This window comes from Pectinophora gossypiella, chromosome 22 (assembly GCF_024362695.1).
Source record: "Pectinophora gossypiella chromosome 22, ilPecGoss1.1, whole genome shotgun sequence".
Taxonomy (NCBI): domain Eukaryota; kingdom Metazoa; phylum Arthropoda; class Insecta; order Lepidoptera; family Gelechiidae; genus Pectinophora; species Pectinophora gossypiella.
The window spans coordinates 4,981,764-5,000,150 of NC_065425.1; the positions used below are offsets into that span (position 1 = coordinate 4,981,764).

Consider the following 18,387-nt stretch of genomic DNA (forward strand, 5'->3'; position numbering starts at 1 on the left):
CGCATTACATGGCTTAGTGCGAAAGAGATATTTTATTCACAAACACTACACATTGACGTTATCGTCCACGCGCATCTGTGTGTATGTGTGTGTGTGACGTCTAAGGCCTATACGATTGCAAACTAAAGTAAGACTTGGGGGGGGGGGGGGGTAACGGAAACGTAGCTCACCCGCTGCGCGCTAGTGCCGCGCAGTCTGTCTCTCTCGCACTTACGAGTTTGGTTAGGCACACGGTAAAAAGTAGATTTTTGTATGGATTATCCGGGGTGTGTGATTTGGGTATGTTTCAAACAAAATAACAAATCTTGGTCATACATAAGTGTTAAAATCGAACAGTATGATAATATATCAGATAATAGCTCTTTTTATTTCATTCAGTAACAAAGTATCCATTCACTTAAAACTTAACGAAAACATGGGTCTTTAAAACTTATAAATCTATCAACATCTTTCGAACACTTTATACAAATCGGACAAACTAGCTATTTGCAATATAGCACCGTTGCTAACAAAACTAGTAGGCGGTAAGAAGTACCTTCTTATAGCTGGGAATATAACATGTTCCTGCTTCCAATGCTCGGTTTTCATGACTTCAGGATTAGTGTCGGGGTTGGGTTGGGAGTAAAATATAGCAGTTTGTCTACTGAAAGAGTCGAAGCATTCTTTCTCACTGTCCCAGTTGACTTCTGTCACTAGACGAACGAGGTACGTCGGTAGAACGCCCATGAAAGGTGTGTGGCCATCTGAAGAAAAAAGTTAGTTTTTAAATGTTAAAAGAGTTTTTTGCGGTATGCAGGATGTTAGTAACATCGTACCGAATATTAAAGGGTGATGTTTCAGTTTATGATTCTGAGTTAATAAATATCAAATAAATAATAGAATTTTCCGCCGCAAAATTCATGTTCTTGTTTTTTTAATTCCATATTTTGCGATGGAAAATTCCACTTGATATGAACTCAGAATCATGAGCTTAAGGTCTAGTAGTATTTACCTAATAGAAGCGGTAACGCTAGAAGTTCGCCATCAGCATTCATTTCCAAGGAGAAGTATTCGAACAGCATGGCTCGCTTGTTGACTAGCATCTCTGTCATCTGCTGCGCCATCTCGCGCATATCACCTGTTGAAAACATAATATAGCATCACGCTTGTATCACTTCACCATTATCAGCCGTACGCCCACTGCTGGGCATAGGCCTCCCCCAAGGATCTCCACGACGATCGGTCCTGTGCTGCCCGCATCCAGCGGCTTCCCGCGACCTTCACAAGATCGTCGGTTCACCTTGTAGCGGGACACGTGGTCGCCATTCGAGAACCTTTCCGCCCCAGCGGCCATCGGTTCTCCTCGCTATGTGTCCTGCCCACTGCCACTTCAGCTTGGCAATTCTCCGAGCTATGTCGGCGACTGATCTCCTCATTTCTGATTCGATCGAGCCGGGAAATACTTACGAGCTCTAAAATAATAATTTACATAAATCTTCTCCCTGAGGCGCAGGGTGCGGGGCAGCGACAACATATACCTGAGCGCGATAACCGAGAGGGTTGACTGCCCTATCACAGTGCACTGGACGAAGGTACTTGAAAAATAGATATTGGCTACTGTTACTTTACCAACATAGTTTATAAGCGCCTTTTTTCTTACTAACATGGAGTATAATCTTAAATAAATGTAATAATAATAATAAATACCTAATTCAGGGTTCCATTCATCAGATGAACTGAGACCCAGCATGAATAACTCCTCTAAAGGGAGAGGGTTAGATAGCTTTATCAGGCCAAAGTTTTGGAAATCATACAGCAAGGTTTCATAAAATAGTTCTTCCCTGAAAAACAATAATTTTGTTAAGTTTGGTGCGAGAAAGTATATATTATTTTGAATAGAATAATGCATGTTTTTGAAATGCAAAAACGTAATAATAGCAATCCGACTATTTGTATAAAACCCGAGTTGAAAACGAAGTGGTTCTACATTTTAGAAAGAACAATCCCTCTGTCATTTGTTACTTGTTAGGACATGCCCGGGAAGATAAGCAGCTGAAAGCGTCCTATGTTTTTTATTCGCTCCCAAAACAGCATAGAAGCCAAACGAAGAAGAAGACGTTTCGTCTATTAGCATACATCATCATCATCACCAGCCCATTAACGTCCCCACTGCTGGGGCACGGGCCTTCCCTATGGCTGGATAGGGAGATCGGGCACCACCACGCGGGCCCAGTGCGGATTGGTGGTTATTAACGACTGTTAATGCAGCCGGGACCAACGACTTAACGTGCCTTCCGAAGCACGGAGGAGCTCGAGATGAAAACTTTTTTTTTTCTGTGGTCACCCATCCTGTGACCGGCCTTTGCGAAAGTCGCTTAACTTCAACAATCGCAGACCGAGCGCGTTAACCGCTGCGCCACCGAGCTCCTCGGACAATCAAGTGAAGCAGACAAAAAACAGACTCACAAAGTGATATCGACAATGTCCCCATCGGGAATTGATCCCGGACCTCCAGATCGTCACCCTAACGCTGTAACCACTAGACCACGGAGGCTGTCCACATACATAAATTTCCTAAAGAGACTATGGAATTCCATTTGCTTTGGTCCTGACATATATACTTCTCTTGCTTTCTCCACATTCATCAATCGTTTCATACACGCACGCCGGTTCAGGGTAAATCGTACTAAACCTTTTCTAATGACATCTCCAACTTGAACAATGTACGTCCTTTTGTCTTTTAAAAAAGGTTTTAATCGTCAATTAGTTCGGCTAACATATCCGCGGTTTCCTCTATCCGGGTAGTAGCTGAAAATCAGCGATTTGCTCGAAAGGACAAATGCTATAACCGTTTTGCGCTGCTGTAGCACACATACATACCTGGCGCGTGTTAAACATTTTGTATGTGTTGTGTATTGTTGTTGATTTGTATTGTATGCATGTGTGACTGTAGACCAAATAAATGATTTATCTATCTAATCGTAGGAATATTTGAAACAAACGAGAGGAAAGCTATACTTACGCCAGTCTCGTAGTATCACACAGATATAACTTTGTCGAATGCTGAATGAGTGATTTATGGGAATCTATACACGCTATGAATATCAGATTTGCTAGAATTTCCCTTAAGTTCAAATTGCACTTATTTTCAATATCTAATCTCAATTGTTTCACACTTGTTAACTTAGTTTCTACTCTTTCGTACTTAAATGTTCTCGTTTTAAACGATTCTTTAGGGTCTATGTAAGTTACATTGGCTTTATCTGAAGCTGTATGGGATTCCCATTTTTCAGGCATTTTATTAATAACTTCATTAGGTTCACTTATGAGAGAATTTTCTAGAATATCTGGGGCTTCTTCTACGATAATATTTGGTACTTCTTTTGTTATTTTCTCTGTATCCATCATGTGTTCATCCTTTTCAATTTCATTATCAACTTTCTTAGTGATATTGTCATCATTCGCATCATATTCTTGAAATATATCTTCTTCCTCAGCTATACTTTTATCAAGTAATTTATTGATTGTATTTTGTTTTGGTACGGTTGGAAAGAATTTGTCGATTTTCTGCGTGTCAGCTTGTACGCGAACCATATTGTTGGCGTATATTTTAGTGCCATCTGCTGTTTTCTTTATGACTTCTTCGACTATAGTTGCTCCTGGTAGTCTAGCCTGTAATATTATTCATAGAAATATTTTCTGTATATGTCTGGTTCTCTCACTACATAAAACGTGGCATGTCAGGGCTCAAGGCGGTGCAATAATAACACTTGCACCATTGTACTGAGGTTGGTAGTCGAATTTACAATTCATACTAAAATAGAAAACATATTTATCTCCCTAGCGTTATTCTGTTTTTACAGGGTCCACCTAAGACAAAAGACAGATCCGGTTTTCACAGAAGCGACTCCTTATCTAACCGTCCATGTCGAAGGAAAACCATCCGAATTACAACAACATCACTATTATACACAGGATCGCTTTATGGATTTACCGCATAGATAGATAGAGCAGTTACAGATATACGAATAACTATAAATACCTGGGTGTACATGACTCTAGTAGAGTTACAACTGAGCAGTTTGCCCTCAATACAAGATTTGATCTTCTCTATAATCTGCTCTTCATACAGAAACTGCACTTCATGTTTTGTTGGGTGCACATTCACATCCACATTTTTAGGGTCTGAAATAAAATTGACCTCTCAGGTCAGTCTCTTGATTTGGCAGGTGGTCCATAGGTCCTTTCCTCTCCTGTTTTACCACCTGCCATGTCAAAAGCACTCAAAACTGGCGAGCATGCGTGAAGATTTTGATGAGAGTGGCTAAGAAGCTAAAAGGTGGATAGTAGTAAGTGGAATTGAAGTCTCTGCCTACCCCAACAGGAAAAAGGCGTGATCTTACGTATGTTTACCACCTGCTGACAACTGGCCGATAGCCAGAAGTTATCTGACAAACAATACTGGTATCAAACATTTATCCGTAAGATGTACCTAACCTAGCTACTATGAGATACTTTACTGAAACAGGCTAGGATAATACCAGGTTTAAAATAGGTATAGTCCGCGCCGAAGAAACGAGTCCACGAGTTTTAATGGAACTAATTGACAAGTCATAATAATTATTGCAGAATCTGCAAAGCGACACGGCCGCGTGACTTCTTTCCTAGCGCGGATTATGTTCAAACCTATATTTAGTCCTCGTTTTATAATAAGGCGGTTTGAGTTTTAGCCACAGTTATGGAGTGGGCAGAATCCAAGACAAAACAAACTTACCAAGTTCAATACTAAGGTAAACAAACGAATGCGCGTTTTTGGGCAAGTATGTTGAGTATACTGAATCCACTGCTTTTCGGATAGCTGAAAAAAAACATCCTTTTTAAATTCTGTAATAGTTACTTTGATGCAAGTAAGTACATTTGTATTGATTAAAACGACGAAAAAATTGCAACAGACGCCACCGCGGCACGGAGCACGCTCTCTATCTATATAGACGAGACAAATATTCCGAGCTTAAACTATATACGTCGATAAACACGCAGCGTCTATTAGTAAAAGACTTGCAACATTCTCCACTAACTAGTCAAACTTACATTGTGAATCAACCAATCTATGATTGATAAACAGTAGCATGGCACCCTTTTTATGTGAATAATTCACGTTAGTTACGAAGCCATGTAACTTCAACTTCAGTGTGGGCTCTTCCACTTGTATCTCCATTAGTTCTCTTGCAATGGCATTTCCATGAATCTGAAAATTTGCTATCATTACCACTTCATACTTAAAACAAAAATATACATGAATATATTTGCAAATACTATTATATTAATCAATCAATTATTAAGTCATGATGTCAATAGTGATATACAGTTTTCATAGGGTTTGCTTACGTAACTTGAAGGTTTGACAGGTCTGGTCAAAAGCAATAACTTGATTTAGTGATTTTGAAATATATTTTAAATTTATTTTTTTCTATTAGCTTTTGAAACAATTGATGCAAGAGAAGTATGTCAGACTCAAAGCAGATGGCTCTTCATAGTCTCTGCTTACCCTGATGGAAAATACGCGGGAGTTTATGTTTTGTATGTTTCTGTATAATATAAGCTTTATCTATTCCAAATATAATGAGACTAAGGGTCAGCCTGTGGCCTTTTCCTCGCGGCACAGCAACCGTACCGCGCGCCGAAGTCTATCTACGTATCAATATAATCGCGCGCCGCGGTTGTCGTGCAGACGCTGCTGAACTGAATACCAGTTTTTAACATTTAATACCAGTTAATATAAAAAGGGAAACCAATTATATATTTACGCAAAATACTTACAATCCTAACATTTTCCACCACAGAAGACTTCATTGGAGTTCTAATATCATTATTTTCCCCAAATTTCTTCAAAGTGAACCCTACGTGGCTATTATGTATTGCATATCCACCCACAACCTCCATTATATGGGCATATTCCTCTGTAGGACTTCGAAGGGCTTTTTTCCGAGCTATGACATTGTAGAATAGATCTTCAACCGTAATCTGAGTGCCATTGTTGCCAGCACATGGTTTCACCGGCCCTTTTAGCTTGCCATTTTCATAGGATGCTCTATAAAATACAATTTTATTTGATGATATTTATGTATCATTGTAAACTTGTTCTATGTGTTTAGTTAAATAAAAGACTTTGAAATTGATACTGTTATTAGTAGGTCTTTAGCAGCTCAATAATAACCCTAACACCAGGGTTGATGAGATTGGTAATTCACTTTAGAACCCACATGATAAGACTGTAATTAGTTTAAAAAAGTAGAATGTGCAGTAGAGAAACTGACTTTAGAGCATGTTAGCTTAAAAAGTTGACTAGACTGCATAAAATTGAAACAGACATACTTATAAGCACATTTATCGGCAGCTGTCTTGGTAAGAATAGTAAGGTGAGCAATATGGCTAATGCTCGCAAGGGCTTCTCCTCGGAACCCATATGTACAGATAGCCTTCAAGTCTTCATACTCTCGGAGTTTAGATGTTGTAAACCGTTCACAGACTATATCAAGATTGTCGCTTCTTATTCCAGTGCCATTGTCTTGAATCTAAAGTAGTAAAAAAGATTATGCTGAAGAAATGTAGTACTTATATGAAAAAACGTATAGAGCTGAACATAATGTTTGTACCATAATCGTTAGACAACTTTTCATTCTTACCTGAAGATATTTTAGGCCTCCTGCTTTTACTGTTATTATGATATTTGAGGATTTAGCATCCAAGCTGTAATTAAAAAAATATCCACATAAATAGAAGCCAAGACCCCTTTTAGCAAGTTTGTTGATTTATGTAATAAAATTAGAATAAAATTCATAAAATAAAAAATGTTCCAACCTATTTTCAATCAATTCCTTTAGAGCGTTTGCAGGTCTTTGAACTATTTCGCCAGCGGCTATGCGATTTACCACTTCTTCGCTTAATTTTCGTATTACTCCAGGCTCAGCCATATCTATTATTCAGGACATATTGTTAAAAGTAATTTAGCACTTTTAGCAGACAAACAACTAGCCAAGCAAACCAACTCGAACCGCCACTTTTCTTTTTTTTTGTAAGTCGGTTTTTTTTTATTACGGCTCCGGTTACTAGATTGTAAGTCAGTCGTAATTGTTTTTCCCAAGTTTTCCTTTTGCTACAGTTTTGGATATAGATTTTAAGAGAAATAAAAATATAATTCAACCACTGGGATTTCGTACTTCTTCACCTTCGTAGTGCATATTGTTACAAGAGACAAGTATAAGAAAACTATACGAAAGCAAAATATACATGCACTAAAAAAAATGGATGTATATTTTATGTTTCTTTTACCTTTTATTCCCAATCCACGATTAAAACTAATAGTGTAGTCAATGATCAGTTGTCAAAATTAATGTGACCCTATTTATTACATTTCTGCCGATTCTGCAAATTTAAGATGATGGTGGGACTTTCCAGGCCACATTCTCTAATAAAAATATAGATGGCGCTGTATAACGTTGCCTTCGTTTACCTTATAATTTCATTGATTTCAGATTAATCTTGTTATTGGATCCAGGCACAACATATCTTCCAACCATTATTAATCTGATCAAAATAAATACAAGCAATAAAGTACAAGACAAGGTAACAACATCATTCTAAACAAATCTGATCCAAATAACAAGTAACTTTTTTTTTATATGCCTCTATCAATACATTATAGTTTTGAATAATACCTAGCTTACCTACCCGAGCAATGATAAAATAGGTTTTATTATGATTATCCATGGATTATCCAGTAGGAGTTAAGCAGCGCCATCTATTATTTTTTGGAGAACGAGGTCTTGAAAGGTTCTCACTGGTGCTGATTCCAATACACAACAGCAAATTTTATTTTAAGTTATACCTGTCATTTTCTTATCCGCTGAAAAAGAAAGGGATGGGTAATCGACAGGCATAAAATTTATGGAACACACGTCAATTTCAGGCAGAAAATAAAAAAAAATCTAAAATTTTATAACCCTACCGAATTAAGTTAACAGCACACGTCAATTGGGTTGCATAATTAATTATGTTATTTGCCCGGGTTATTCATTCATTTTAAAATTAACATTTGCCAATCATCCGTCCCTTTCCTTTTCGGCGTGTTGAGACCAATGTCCACTCATCCAAAACCTTTAAATTATATAGGCTATACTTTATGGCGCTTTACTTCTATAATATAAGAAAGTGATTGTCTTTGGTTAAGCTTAGGGATGTTCGATCCGGTAGCGTTGTATCGATATTCCGGATCGCAATGGATCGTAATGTACTGTATCGATCCTAGTATCGATCCTATTGACTCGATACGATTTTTTGGATCGATCCAGTATCGAATCAAATATTTAGAAAAATAAAAGATGTTGTGTTTTTGCTGACTTTCTGACACAAATTCCGTGTTTTTATGATGCCTTTTTATGTGCTTTGCCAAATTGGTGGTGTTTCCTTTAGTTTTCACCTCGATATGACATAATTTGCACTTTTCTCCAGTATCCGTTTTCACATACAACGACCAAACATTGGATTTTTAGGCGGAGCCATAGCAAAAGTACAATTGGTTTATATTAACAAAATAAGTTGTTGGTTGGCCAAGCGACTAAAAAGTACTACTTACATAAAAATAAAATGTCGGTAACAAATGCCGAAATTGACGGTACTTTTAAATATAATAATACATCTCATCTATCCAAATCTACCGCCAGACAAATAAATGTTTACATAAGTGAAATAAGAATCTCTTTTTAGTGTTACTATTATGTTATATATAAAATGCTGGAAAGAAACTGACTTCTATTTTTTGACGCGACCAACAACTTTTTGTAGTAAACAAGTGAGTAAAAAGAAGATAAAAGATTTTTTCTTCCAAAATTGGGCAATTTGTCATGGATTTGTGGGAAATTCACTCAATAGTCATCGGCAATTACTTTCCAGACAAGCTGTACTGGTACAAGTACAACCTAATACGATTTTTCGATCCGATCCACCGTGCTTCTGTATCGATCCGCCTACGGATCGAATGACATTGTATCGATACAAAAATCGAGTGGATCGTATTACATTGTATCGATCCACATAAGTATCGGATCGGATCGAACATCCCTAGTTAAGCTCTCTCTCTGGAAAAATATTGTAGAACGTGGTGTAAGATTTTTGATGAAGAAGCATTATAATAAAAGAACAATAAATAATATCGAGTTTTAATGAGAAACAAGAAGAAGAAATATCCCGGCATCCCCAACAGTGGTAGCAGAGCGTAGTTCCGAGAAATTGGTAAGAAAATCAACAAGATTCTAATAAGGAAAAATGGCGTCATCGGAATTCCAGAAATTTCATTGTAATATTAGACAATTTGCCGGCGAAGACTATGCAGTATGGAAATTCAGAATTAGCGCAATATTGAGAGAAAATGAATGTTTGGATGCTATAAAAAATATCGAGTTTGCGAGTAATAAAGAAAACACAAAAGCTGAAGCACGTGCTCAAAGCATAATAATTGGCGCAGTGGCCGACACATATTTAGATTACATTCAAGATGAAGACACAGCCTATAATATGATTCAAAAATTGGAAAGTAATTTCATGAAGAAAGGAACAAGAAGCAAACTATTTTTGAGACGACAATTAACGGACATAAAATACATAGAAGGTACACCACTATGTGATCATTTTTTGACATTATCTAAATTATTTAATCAACTAAGGGATGCCGGAAGTCCATTGAGCGAAGAAGAAAAAATAAATATTATATTGTTGTCAATGCCATCGTCATATGACATTATTGTAACAACACTGGAATCAATGCCCAACCTTACAGTCGACATAGTGAAAGATCGTCTACTTGGTGAAGAAGAAAAAAGAAACAAAATAGAAAAAATAGAAAAAGGACATTATAAAACTGCTTTTACATGTTTTCAATGCGGAAAGGAAGGACATAGAAAATATGAATGCCGTTCAAGAACTTGGTCAAGAGGGCAGTATACTCCTGGAAGAGGACAGACATATACTCCTGGAAGTGGACAGATATATACACCCGGAAGAGGACAGACATATACACCCGGACAAGGACAATCATATACACCTAGACGAGGACAGAGAGGATATCAAGGACCAAACAGAGGATTTCGTGGGAATGGAAGAACAGGTAACGGACAACGGGGATGGCAAAATCAGACGTTTGCTGCAGACATGTCAGCAGAGGAAGGTGCATATTGTTCAGGAACGGACAAGGAATTTTCAGGTGAGCGAGTAAAATTGAATAATGATAGTGAAACGTTAACTTGGTGTATTGACTCTGGCTGCTCTGATCATTTAATTAATACTAAAGATTATTTTTACGAATATGTGGAATTAAGTAAACCAAAAATTATAGCTGCAGCTAAAAATGGTGTAACTTTAACAGCAGTAGGAATTGGAAATATATATGTGAAAGCTTATGTAGGACAAAGATGTTCTGACTTTACTATAAAAAATGTTTATTATGTACCGGAATTGAGAAAAAATTTATTGTCTGTATCTAAAATAGAAAACAGTGGTTTCAAAGTTGAATTTTCTAACGGCAAAGTGAGAATATATAAACACAATTATCTATCTTTGATAGGCAATATTGAGGGTTCATTGTACACTATTAAAGTGTTTCCACAATTTGAAATTGAGAGTAACTTTATATCAAAACATGAAAGTGATATGTTACAGTTGTGGCATAGAAGGTTTGGTCATTTAGGATTAAAAAACTTAAATTTACTTGCACAGAGACAAATGGTCCATGGATTAGATAACTTAAAAAATAACACAATAGATCATACTTTATGTGAACCATGTTTGGTAGGAAAAATGACAAAATTACCTTTCAATAAATCAGGACGTAGGGCAACTAGGCCTCTTGAGTTAGTACATACCGATGTGTGTGGTCCCATAAATCCAGCTACTAAAGAAGGATATAAATATTTTGTAACATTCATTGATGATTACACACATTTTGTAATTGTATATTTAATTTCAAACAAAAGTGAAGTTTTTGAAAAATTCAAAATTTATTATAATTATCCACTCTACAGTCGTTGGTAATTATAGCTACCGATTCCAAATTCACCTCAGGAGTCGATGGTAGCTATACTTACCAATAGTCGGGGTTCCGTTAGGGTGACCAATTTTATGGATTAACTAGTTTTACAAGCTAGTATAGATTATAAAATTATACTAGTATTGTGTACTATAAAAATCCTTACTAGGTGGTATTTGCATCTCTTCCCTATGAGTTGGTAACATTAAAAAAACAACTGTCGAAGTCAGACGAGTGTTGGTCGAGTCTACTGTCAACTACTGTGTTTGCGATTGAGTGTTTTAGACAAGAAATATGCCGTAAGTATATAAAATATATTATTTTTATTGATTAGCATACATCTTGAATATATCCTCTACCGTTTTCTACAAAAACCTGAACATTTAAGCCATGATTTTGTTCCAAAAACATTAAGAGAAAAATATCGTATCAAAAAAATCGTCTCTTGACACTAAAATGGAGGCAAATTACGGAATATTACACGACGCATTATATTTTATAATGTTTTAAATATACCACGTTACTTATTAGTTACTCGTGGAAACACATTATTTACCGAAATAAACAATTATTTCAGCAGATGCCCAGGATATTGATTACAGGGTACACCAAATTTGGTCAACTTTCATCATGGTAACTAAACCTACCATCGACTTATCTGGGTTTAAGGGTTCGTACAAACGGAGCGCTAGCGTTATTTTAACTTCAGTTCTAAACAATGACTTTTTTTTCAGAGATGCTATAGTTCAGCTATAGAGAGGACACAGAGAGTAATTACAAAAAAAAACGAATTACTAAACTGCCAGTAGATGTCCGACAGGAGCTTACGGACAGAAAGCGGCAGGCGCAATTAGATTTAGCAATAAGGCCGCCTTTTGTCTCTAGTGTCTCGATTTATTTGTTTGGTACGTCATTTTGTGCAATCAAGTATATTGTATTGCAAGACTGTAATTTTAAATTCTAATAAAAAATATATATTTTTAAGGTCCAAATGTTAAGTGCTTGGTAAAAAATGTAAATAAAACAAGCATTCAATTATAAATTGGTTTTAGTTCATATTAATAAACCTTAATTTTTCTACTGGTTTTCTTTAATTCCTGAAATCACACACACAAAATGTCTATGTTAATCTTACCCGTTATTGGTAACCATAGTTACCATCGACTTAAAAAGGCAGAAACGCTCAGTGCGAACAGAAACTTAGCGAGGGCGGCCATCTTGGTAAGAATACGGTGTTACAAATAAGTCGTGACCAGGTGTTATATTTATATTTCTTGTGTTTAAACTAAATAACATTAAAATATAATTTGAATACTAGTAAAAAGTGTAAGAAATGCGCTTTCAAATAAAAATTATTACAGTCCCTAGAACATGATACTTTACATGCTATTAACAGGCATGGCTGGGATAACTGAAAAAATGAGCGGATTCTGTCAATTCTAATTGGATTTGAGATAGATTTTATAATGTGATCTTTTTTATTTTTATCTAATTAGAATCATTGCACATCTGGCTTGCTGTTTCTGAATTTTCTTTATTATAGCCACAGTAGTTTTTGAGTTACAAGCCTATTTATAACACGCCACGATATCGCCCACCGAACGCCGCGCAAGTTCGAAATGCCTGGACTGTTGAGGCTAGATTTGCTAGTGCGCCTGGACTGTCAAGTGGTTATGCAACTAATCATTTTCAAACTAACCTTTTGAAGTTGAGATCAGATAATGGTAGGGAATATGTATCAAGGGAATTTCAAGATTTTTGCTATGACAAAGGTATACAGATGCAACACACAGTGCCGTATAACCCACAGATGAACGGAGTAGCGGAACGAATGAACAGGACTTTAGTAGAAAAGGTGAGGACAATTCTCATTGATTCTAAACTTGGAAAGGACTTTTGGGGGCATGCTGTGTTATTCTCAGCATATGTTACGAATAGAAGCCCAACATTGGGAAAGGACAAGACCCCTTCAGAATTATGGGAAGGAAGAGTACCAAATGTATCGAATATGAGAGTATTTGGATGTGTAGCATATAATTATGTTCCTAAAGAGTTGAGACAGAAACTGGATAATAATGGAAAAAGGATGATATTTATAGGATATAGTACTTCTGGATATAAATTATATGATGAGGAGACAAATAAGGTTATAGTTGGGAGAAATGTAGTATTCAATGAAAAACAAAAGAAAGAAGATGAATATTGTTATATACCGTTTAATATGGATAAAGAAAAACTAGATGATACAGAAGGAGACAAAGAAGATGAAAAAGAAGAATATCAGGAATGTCAAGAAGAAGTATGTGAAGAAAAAATATGTGAAGTAGAAGAAAATATAATTAGTATAAAGCCAAGACAGGAAAATAAAGAGAAGAAAATTTATGGAAAACCAGGACGTGACAACAAGGAGAAGAAAGAGATTAAATTACAAGAAAGAGGGAGAGATAAAAGGAAGATAGTGAAGCCAAAGTGGCAAGAGGAGTATGAATTGGATTTAAGTTCAGAAGATGAAGCGTTGTATGCTCTATTGACAAGTCAACAAGACGTACCATTAAATTTTGATGATATAAATCAAAGAGAAGATAAAGTAGAATGGGAAAAGGCAGTAGCTGAAGAATTAAAAGTATTAAAGGATAGTGACACATGGAGAATTGTACATAAACCAGAGAAAGAAAGGTTACTGGATAGTAAATGGATATTTACAAGAAAAGAAGTAGGAAATGAGGAAATATGCAAAGCAAGATTAGTAGTAAGAGGTTTTCAACAGAAGGAGAATTTAGAAGATATATACTCACCAGTACTGAAGCTTCAAACCTTGAGAGTTTTATTATCTATTGCCGCACAAAAAGAATACAAAATCCATCAGATGGATGTAAAAGGAGCATTTCTATATGGGAGGATAGATGAAGATGTATATTTGAAACCTCCACAAGGACTAGATATTCCAGAAAGTCATGTGTTGAAACTTCAAAAGTCATTATACGGACTCAAGAAATCACCAAAATACTGGTATGAAAAATTCACTGAAGTAATTACAAATTATGGATTTATCCGTTCACAAAATGATTACTGCCTCTATAACAAAGGTGAAATCTATATACTTTTATATGTAGATGATTTACTCATAATTGGGCCAAATGAAAAAGAGATAGAAAAGATAAAGTTATTTTTGAAAACACAATTTAGAATGAAGGATTTAGGTTCTGATAATTTAACTTACCTTGGAATTAGCATTCAAAATAATTCAGAGTGCATTTCAATAAATCAAACCAAATATTTACAAAATGTTTTATTAAAATATAACATGATTGACTGCAAAGGTTGTAACTCACCGATGGACTTAAACTTTAAACTTGAGTTTGATGATTCAGAAATTGATATGTCTCTTGAATACCAATGTAGATCTTTGATAGGTTCTTTAATGTACGCCATGGTAAGCACCAGACCAGACTTTGCCACATCAGTATCATATTTAAGTAGATTTCAGTCAAAACCAACTCTAAAGTTGTGGAAAGCTTTAAAAAGAGTACTTAGATATGTTAAACAAACAGTAAATTACAGCTTGATATATTATAAAAATAACTTAAATGACTGTGACATTCTGATAGGTTTTGCTGATGCCGATTTTGCTCGAGATAGTGATAGAAAATCTACTAGTGGATATATATTTAAATTGTTTGGAAATACAATTTCGTGGAGATCTAGAAAACAAAGTACAGTAGCACTTAGTACTACAGAAGCAGAGTTAGTATCATTGTGTGAGGCATCCGTAGAAGCATGTTGGTTACATAAGTTGTTGTCAGATTTAAATATTAATATTAAAAATGTTGTAATTTATGAAGATAATCAAAGCACCATGAAAACTGTTAAAAATCCAGACCAAAAGAGATTGAAACATGTTGATGTAAAGTTCAATTTCGTTAAACAAAAGGTAGAGGAAGGATTGATCACTGTTAAATATATTTCAACTGTAGATCAACTTGCTGATGTTTTCACCAAGCCTCTTGTTGGTGAAAGATTTTGTAAGTTAATTAACATGCTAAACTTAAAGTAAAATATGTTGTATGTAATTATGTTGTAAGTTTAAAACGTTGAAGAATTTAGCGTTAGTAAAAGAAAGTTATTAAGTTAGAATAGATAAAAGTAAATAAATATATAAAAAATAGGATTAAATAAATAAGTTAAATAGAGAAATGAGTTAGTATAAGAACAATTTTGTTTAGAAAAAGTATGTTTTTTTATAAATTAGAGAAATAAATAAGTTAGTGACTGTGGATTAGTATAAGAATTATTTTGGTTAGTTTTTTTTTAATGTTTAAAAGTAAATTGAGTTAGTTTTTTTTTTTGGTGTTGGTTGTTTTTGAAAGAGTAGGGTGTTTATTTAAAGAATATGTTGTTTATGTTAGTATCATTTAGAAGTTTTATTTTTTGGTTATTATGATAGGGGATATGTTTCTTATGTTTTCTTTAATAATGTTTATGTTTTTGTAATGAGTGAACATTGAGGGAGAGATTGTTGAGACCAATGTCCACTCATCCAAAACCTTTAAATTATATAGGCTATACTTTATGGCGCTTTACTTCTATAATATAAGAAAGTGATTGTCTTTGGTTAAGCTCTCTCTCTGGAAAAATATTGTAGAACGTGGTGTAAGATTTTTGATGAAGAAGCATTATAATAAAAGAACAATAAATAATATCGAGTTTTAATGAGAAACAAGAAGAAGAAATATCCCGGCATCCCCAACACGGCGGATAAGAAAATGACAGGTATAATAAAATATACTTAAGTGTCAAAGACCTTGTATAGAATAGACGGAGCATATTTAAGACGAAAGAAAAACATAGGTTTTGTCTTTCGCACTCATCTGAGCCGTCATAAGTTAAAAAGAGATAAATATACTATCGTCGTAACGTCTTTTGTACTCGTGTAGCGGGTTTGTTATAGAAACGTACCTATAATATATGTTTTTGTATCAGAACCACTAGTGCCGTTCCATGTCTTTATCGACATTATTATTGGCTAAATATTTCATGTTAGTCCAAGATCTAAAAAAATATACATTACAAATTGAATGATTAATTAAATACAGAAATAACGACCTAGTATCCATACCTGGGTGGGTAGAACCACAAGTAAATTAGTTAAAACGATACCTATTTGTACCCTGATAGAAAGATACCTAAGAAGAACCGTACGTTGCGGTGACAGATTCAGAACCACTTATTCAACGTAATTATCATGGACAAACTTGTTAAAGGTCAATTTATCATTTTTGAATCTATGTCATTTCGCAAGGTGTTCTGGCCGAGGAGGTCGAGGACGGTCCATCTAGTCCACATATACTATAGTATCATTTTAATACGACATTGCGGCCACCCTTTGGTTGCTATAAATCACATACCTACCCTTTTATAAAAATTAAATACACGTTTTTCATTGACTTGACCGGAAATCGAATCGGCTCTCGATACAAGAAGTAGACGACCTTCTAGTATATTTCGGGGATTATCTCAATGCGATTAAAGAATAAAAGCAAATACTTCTTTATAAGATTTTTATTCAATATAGTTAGAATACAATGACTACGAAGCACTGAACAATTCCGACTTTTGGTGATAAAAAAAAATATTTCCTCTTGTTCACTTTCTTTAGAAGTGTATAGTGTCGGCTCTGGTCGTTATAACTTTACCTGCAAGAATGGCACATATTAACGTGGAGCACACAAATACACAAGCATTGCATGTTTACACATTGCACATAGAAGGAATAATCACAGGTAATTACCAAAATAGTTATTCATACTAATTATTTTGTGCAATAGAGAATATTTGTATTGTATTGAAATATTTTTTCCATGCTAATGTAGAATACAAAAACGAAATAGCTGCAAATTTATCTATAAACTTATAACTAAACTTAAACTCACCTTATGTGAGATATGTGAGTGAATATTGTTGGTACTGCATCTCTATGTAATATTTTTGTTTGGTATCCTGCTCGATAGAAAGCAAGATACATCGAAATGTAATTAGCACAGGCTTAAATAAGGAGAAGGCGTCCTTCAGAAGAGAGAATTATCTCGTTTCATGGTCTGAATCTAATTGTTTCTTAATTTCTTGTTTCGTAAATTAGGATATTTAGGAAATCTGGAAAATACAATATCTTTATGTAATCTTCATCCAAATCGGAAACAGGTCGAAAAATAAATTAAACGTGAATAGAATAACGCAACATGTAGATGTTACATTCAAACATAATATTATGTTATCGATATCAAAGGACAACACTACTTATAATACTTTGGGTACATGATCTGTCAAAGCTGATTAACGTAAAATGTGAAATCAATTATTTGTACAAATGTGACGGCTTTGCTGAAAATATGCGTCTGCATCGTGTTTAGGGCTCAATAAACTTTACAAAAACCAGACCAGGTAATGTATTTCTTGCACACAAACATGTATTATGTGGTCGATAACTTACCCATGGTGAGACATTGTTTGATCGTTCTCCATTATAACACCCATTCTACTCTCACAACCAATAGCTACGCAAGCCATGGTTCATAATGAATAACTATTTCACAGATTGTTTATATAAAAAGTTAAAATAATGTCCCAAAACACCAAAAAACTAACGGCAGGTTTGGTATCCAGCTGACTACCATAACATCTCAAAACGGTAAACACTGACGTTCTAGACAGCGGTGTTTGTCTATGTTTGTTTCTTTTTTCCACAGAGATTGTTGCCATAGGGAAGAAAGAGAGCTGTGATAGTTTGATCGTCACTCTAAAATATTATCCGTCTATTCTATACAAGGTCTTTGCTTAAGTGTATGCAGGAATCGTTCTTAAGTAGGATTGAGCAGTAACCGGTGGTCACACTAAATGAACAAAAAAAAAGTCGGACCGAAAATTGACGGAAATTGGTTTTTTGGCGGGAAACGGGAACGGGACAGTTGCTTTCTTCATTGAATAATCTAAATAATTAATACGAAGTGGTGTTTTGTGGTTAATGATCGCATTAAGTTAGTCGGAAGACATTCGCGAGTGTTATTATATTGGAGTATTCAATAAACAAAGTGTATCTGCCTATTTTCGCTTCGTGTCAGGAAGCCGCTTCATAACTCAAAAGTTTATGCGGACTTTTGAGTTAATTCGTTTGGGGTTCGGAGTAGGAGTCTACTCCGAGGGTGGGGGCTTAGGTTTCATCATCATCACCTTTCATCATTTCATTAATCATCAAGAAAAAAAACACGTCAGACATGGCTGTATGGGCATAGTTCCCTTTGCCTTACCCTTCGGGGAAAACAAAAACAAAAAAA

General features: G+C 35.2%; 1 protein-coding gene and 1 long non-coding RNA gene across 2 annotated transcripts; one reads left to right on the plus strand and one right to left on the minus strand.

The window, feature by feature from the left end:
• Window positions 1-364: 364 nt before the first annotated feature.
• On the minus strand, window positions 365-7,227 carry LOC126377025 (DNA mismatch repair protein Mlh1). Its single transcript, XM_050024637.1, has 11 exons — window positions 6,841-7,227; window positions 6,666-6,729; window positions 6,355-6,554; window positions 5,800-6,070; window positions 5,071-5,227; window positions 4,754-4,837; window positions 4,022-4,164; window positions 3,002-3,651; window positions 1,687-1,820; window positions 992-1,117; window positions 365-743 (listed from the first exon to the last, which is right to left on the minus strand). The coding sequence occupies exons 1-11, from the start codon at window positions 6,951-6,953 to the stop codon at window positions 442-444; spliced, it is 2,244 nt and encodes a 747-aa protein (XP_049880594.1). The 5' UTR covers window positions 6,954-7,227; the 3' UTR covers window positions 365-441.
• Window positions 7,228-11,179: 3,952 nt separating this feature from the next.
• Window positions 11,180-12,042, plus strand: LOC126377281 (uncharacterized). The gene is made up of 3 exons (XR_007567821.1): window positions 11,180-11,358; window positions 11,637-11,692; window positions 11,794-12,042. It is a non-coding gene; the product is annotated as an uncharacterized LOC126377281 (long non-coding RNA).
• Window positions 12,043-18,387: the final 6,345 nt, after the last annotated feature.

What these genes read in the sequence shown, in the direction of transcription:
- LOC126377025 (XM_050024637.1), bottom strand. Translation starts at nt 6,953, where the DNA reads ATGGCTGAGCCTGGAGTAATACGAAAATTAAGCGAAGAAGTGGTAAAT. An exon ending in AAGGAATTGATTGAAAATAG is followed by an intron (nt 6,730 to 6,840) that starts GTTGGAACATTT and finishes TTTTAATTACAG; the next exon opens with CTTGGATGCTAAATCCTCAA. An exon ending in TAGATTGGTTGATTCACAAT is followed by an intron (nt 4,838 to 5,070) that starts GTAAGTTTGACT and finishes GTTTTTTTTCAG; the next exon opens with CTATCCGAAAAGCAGTGGAT.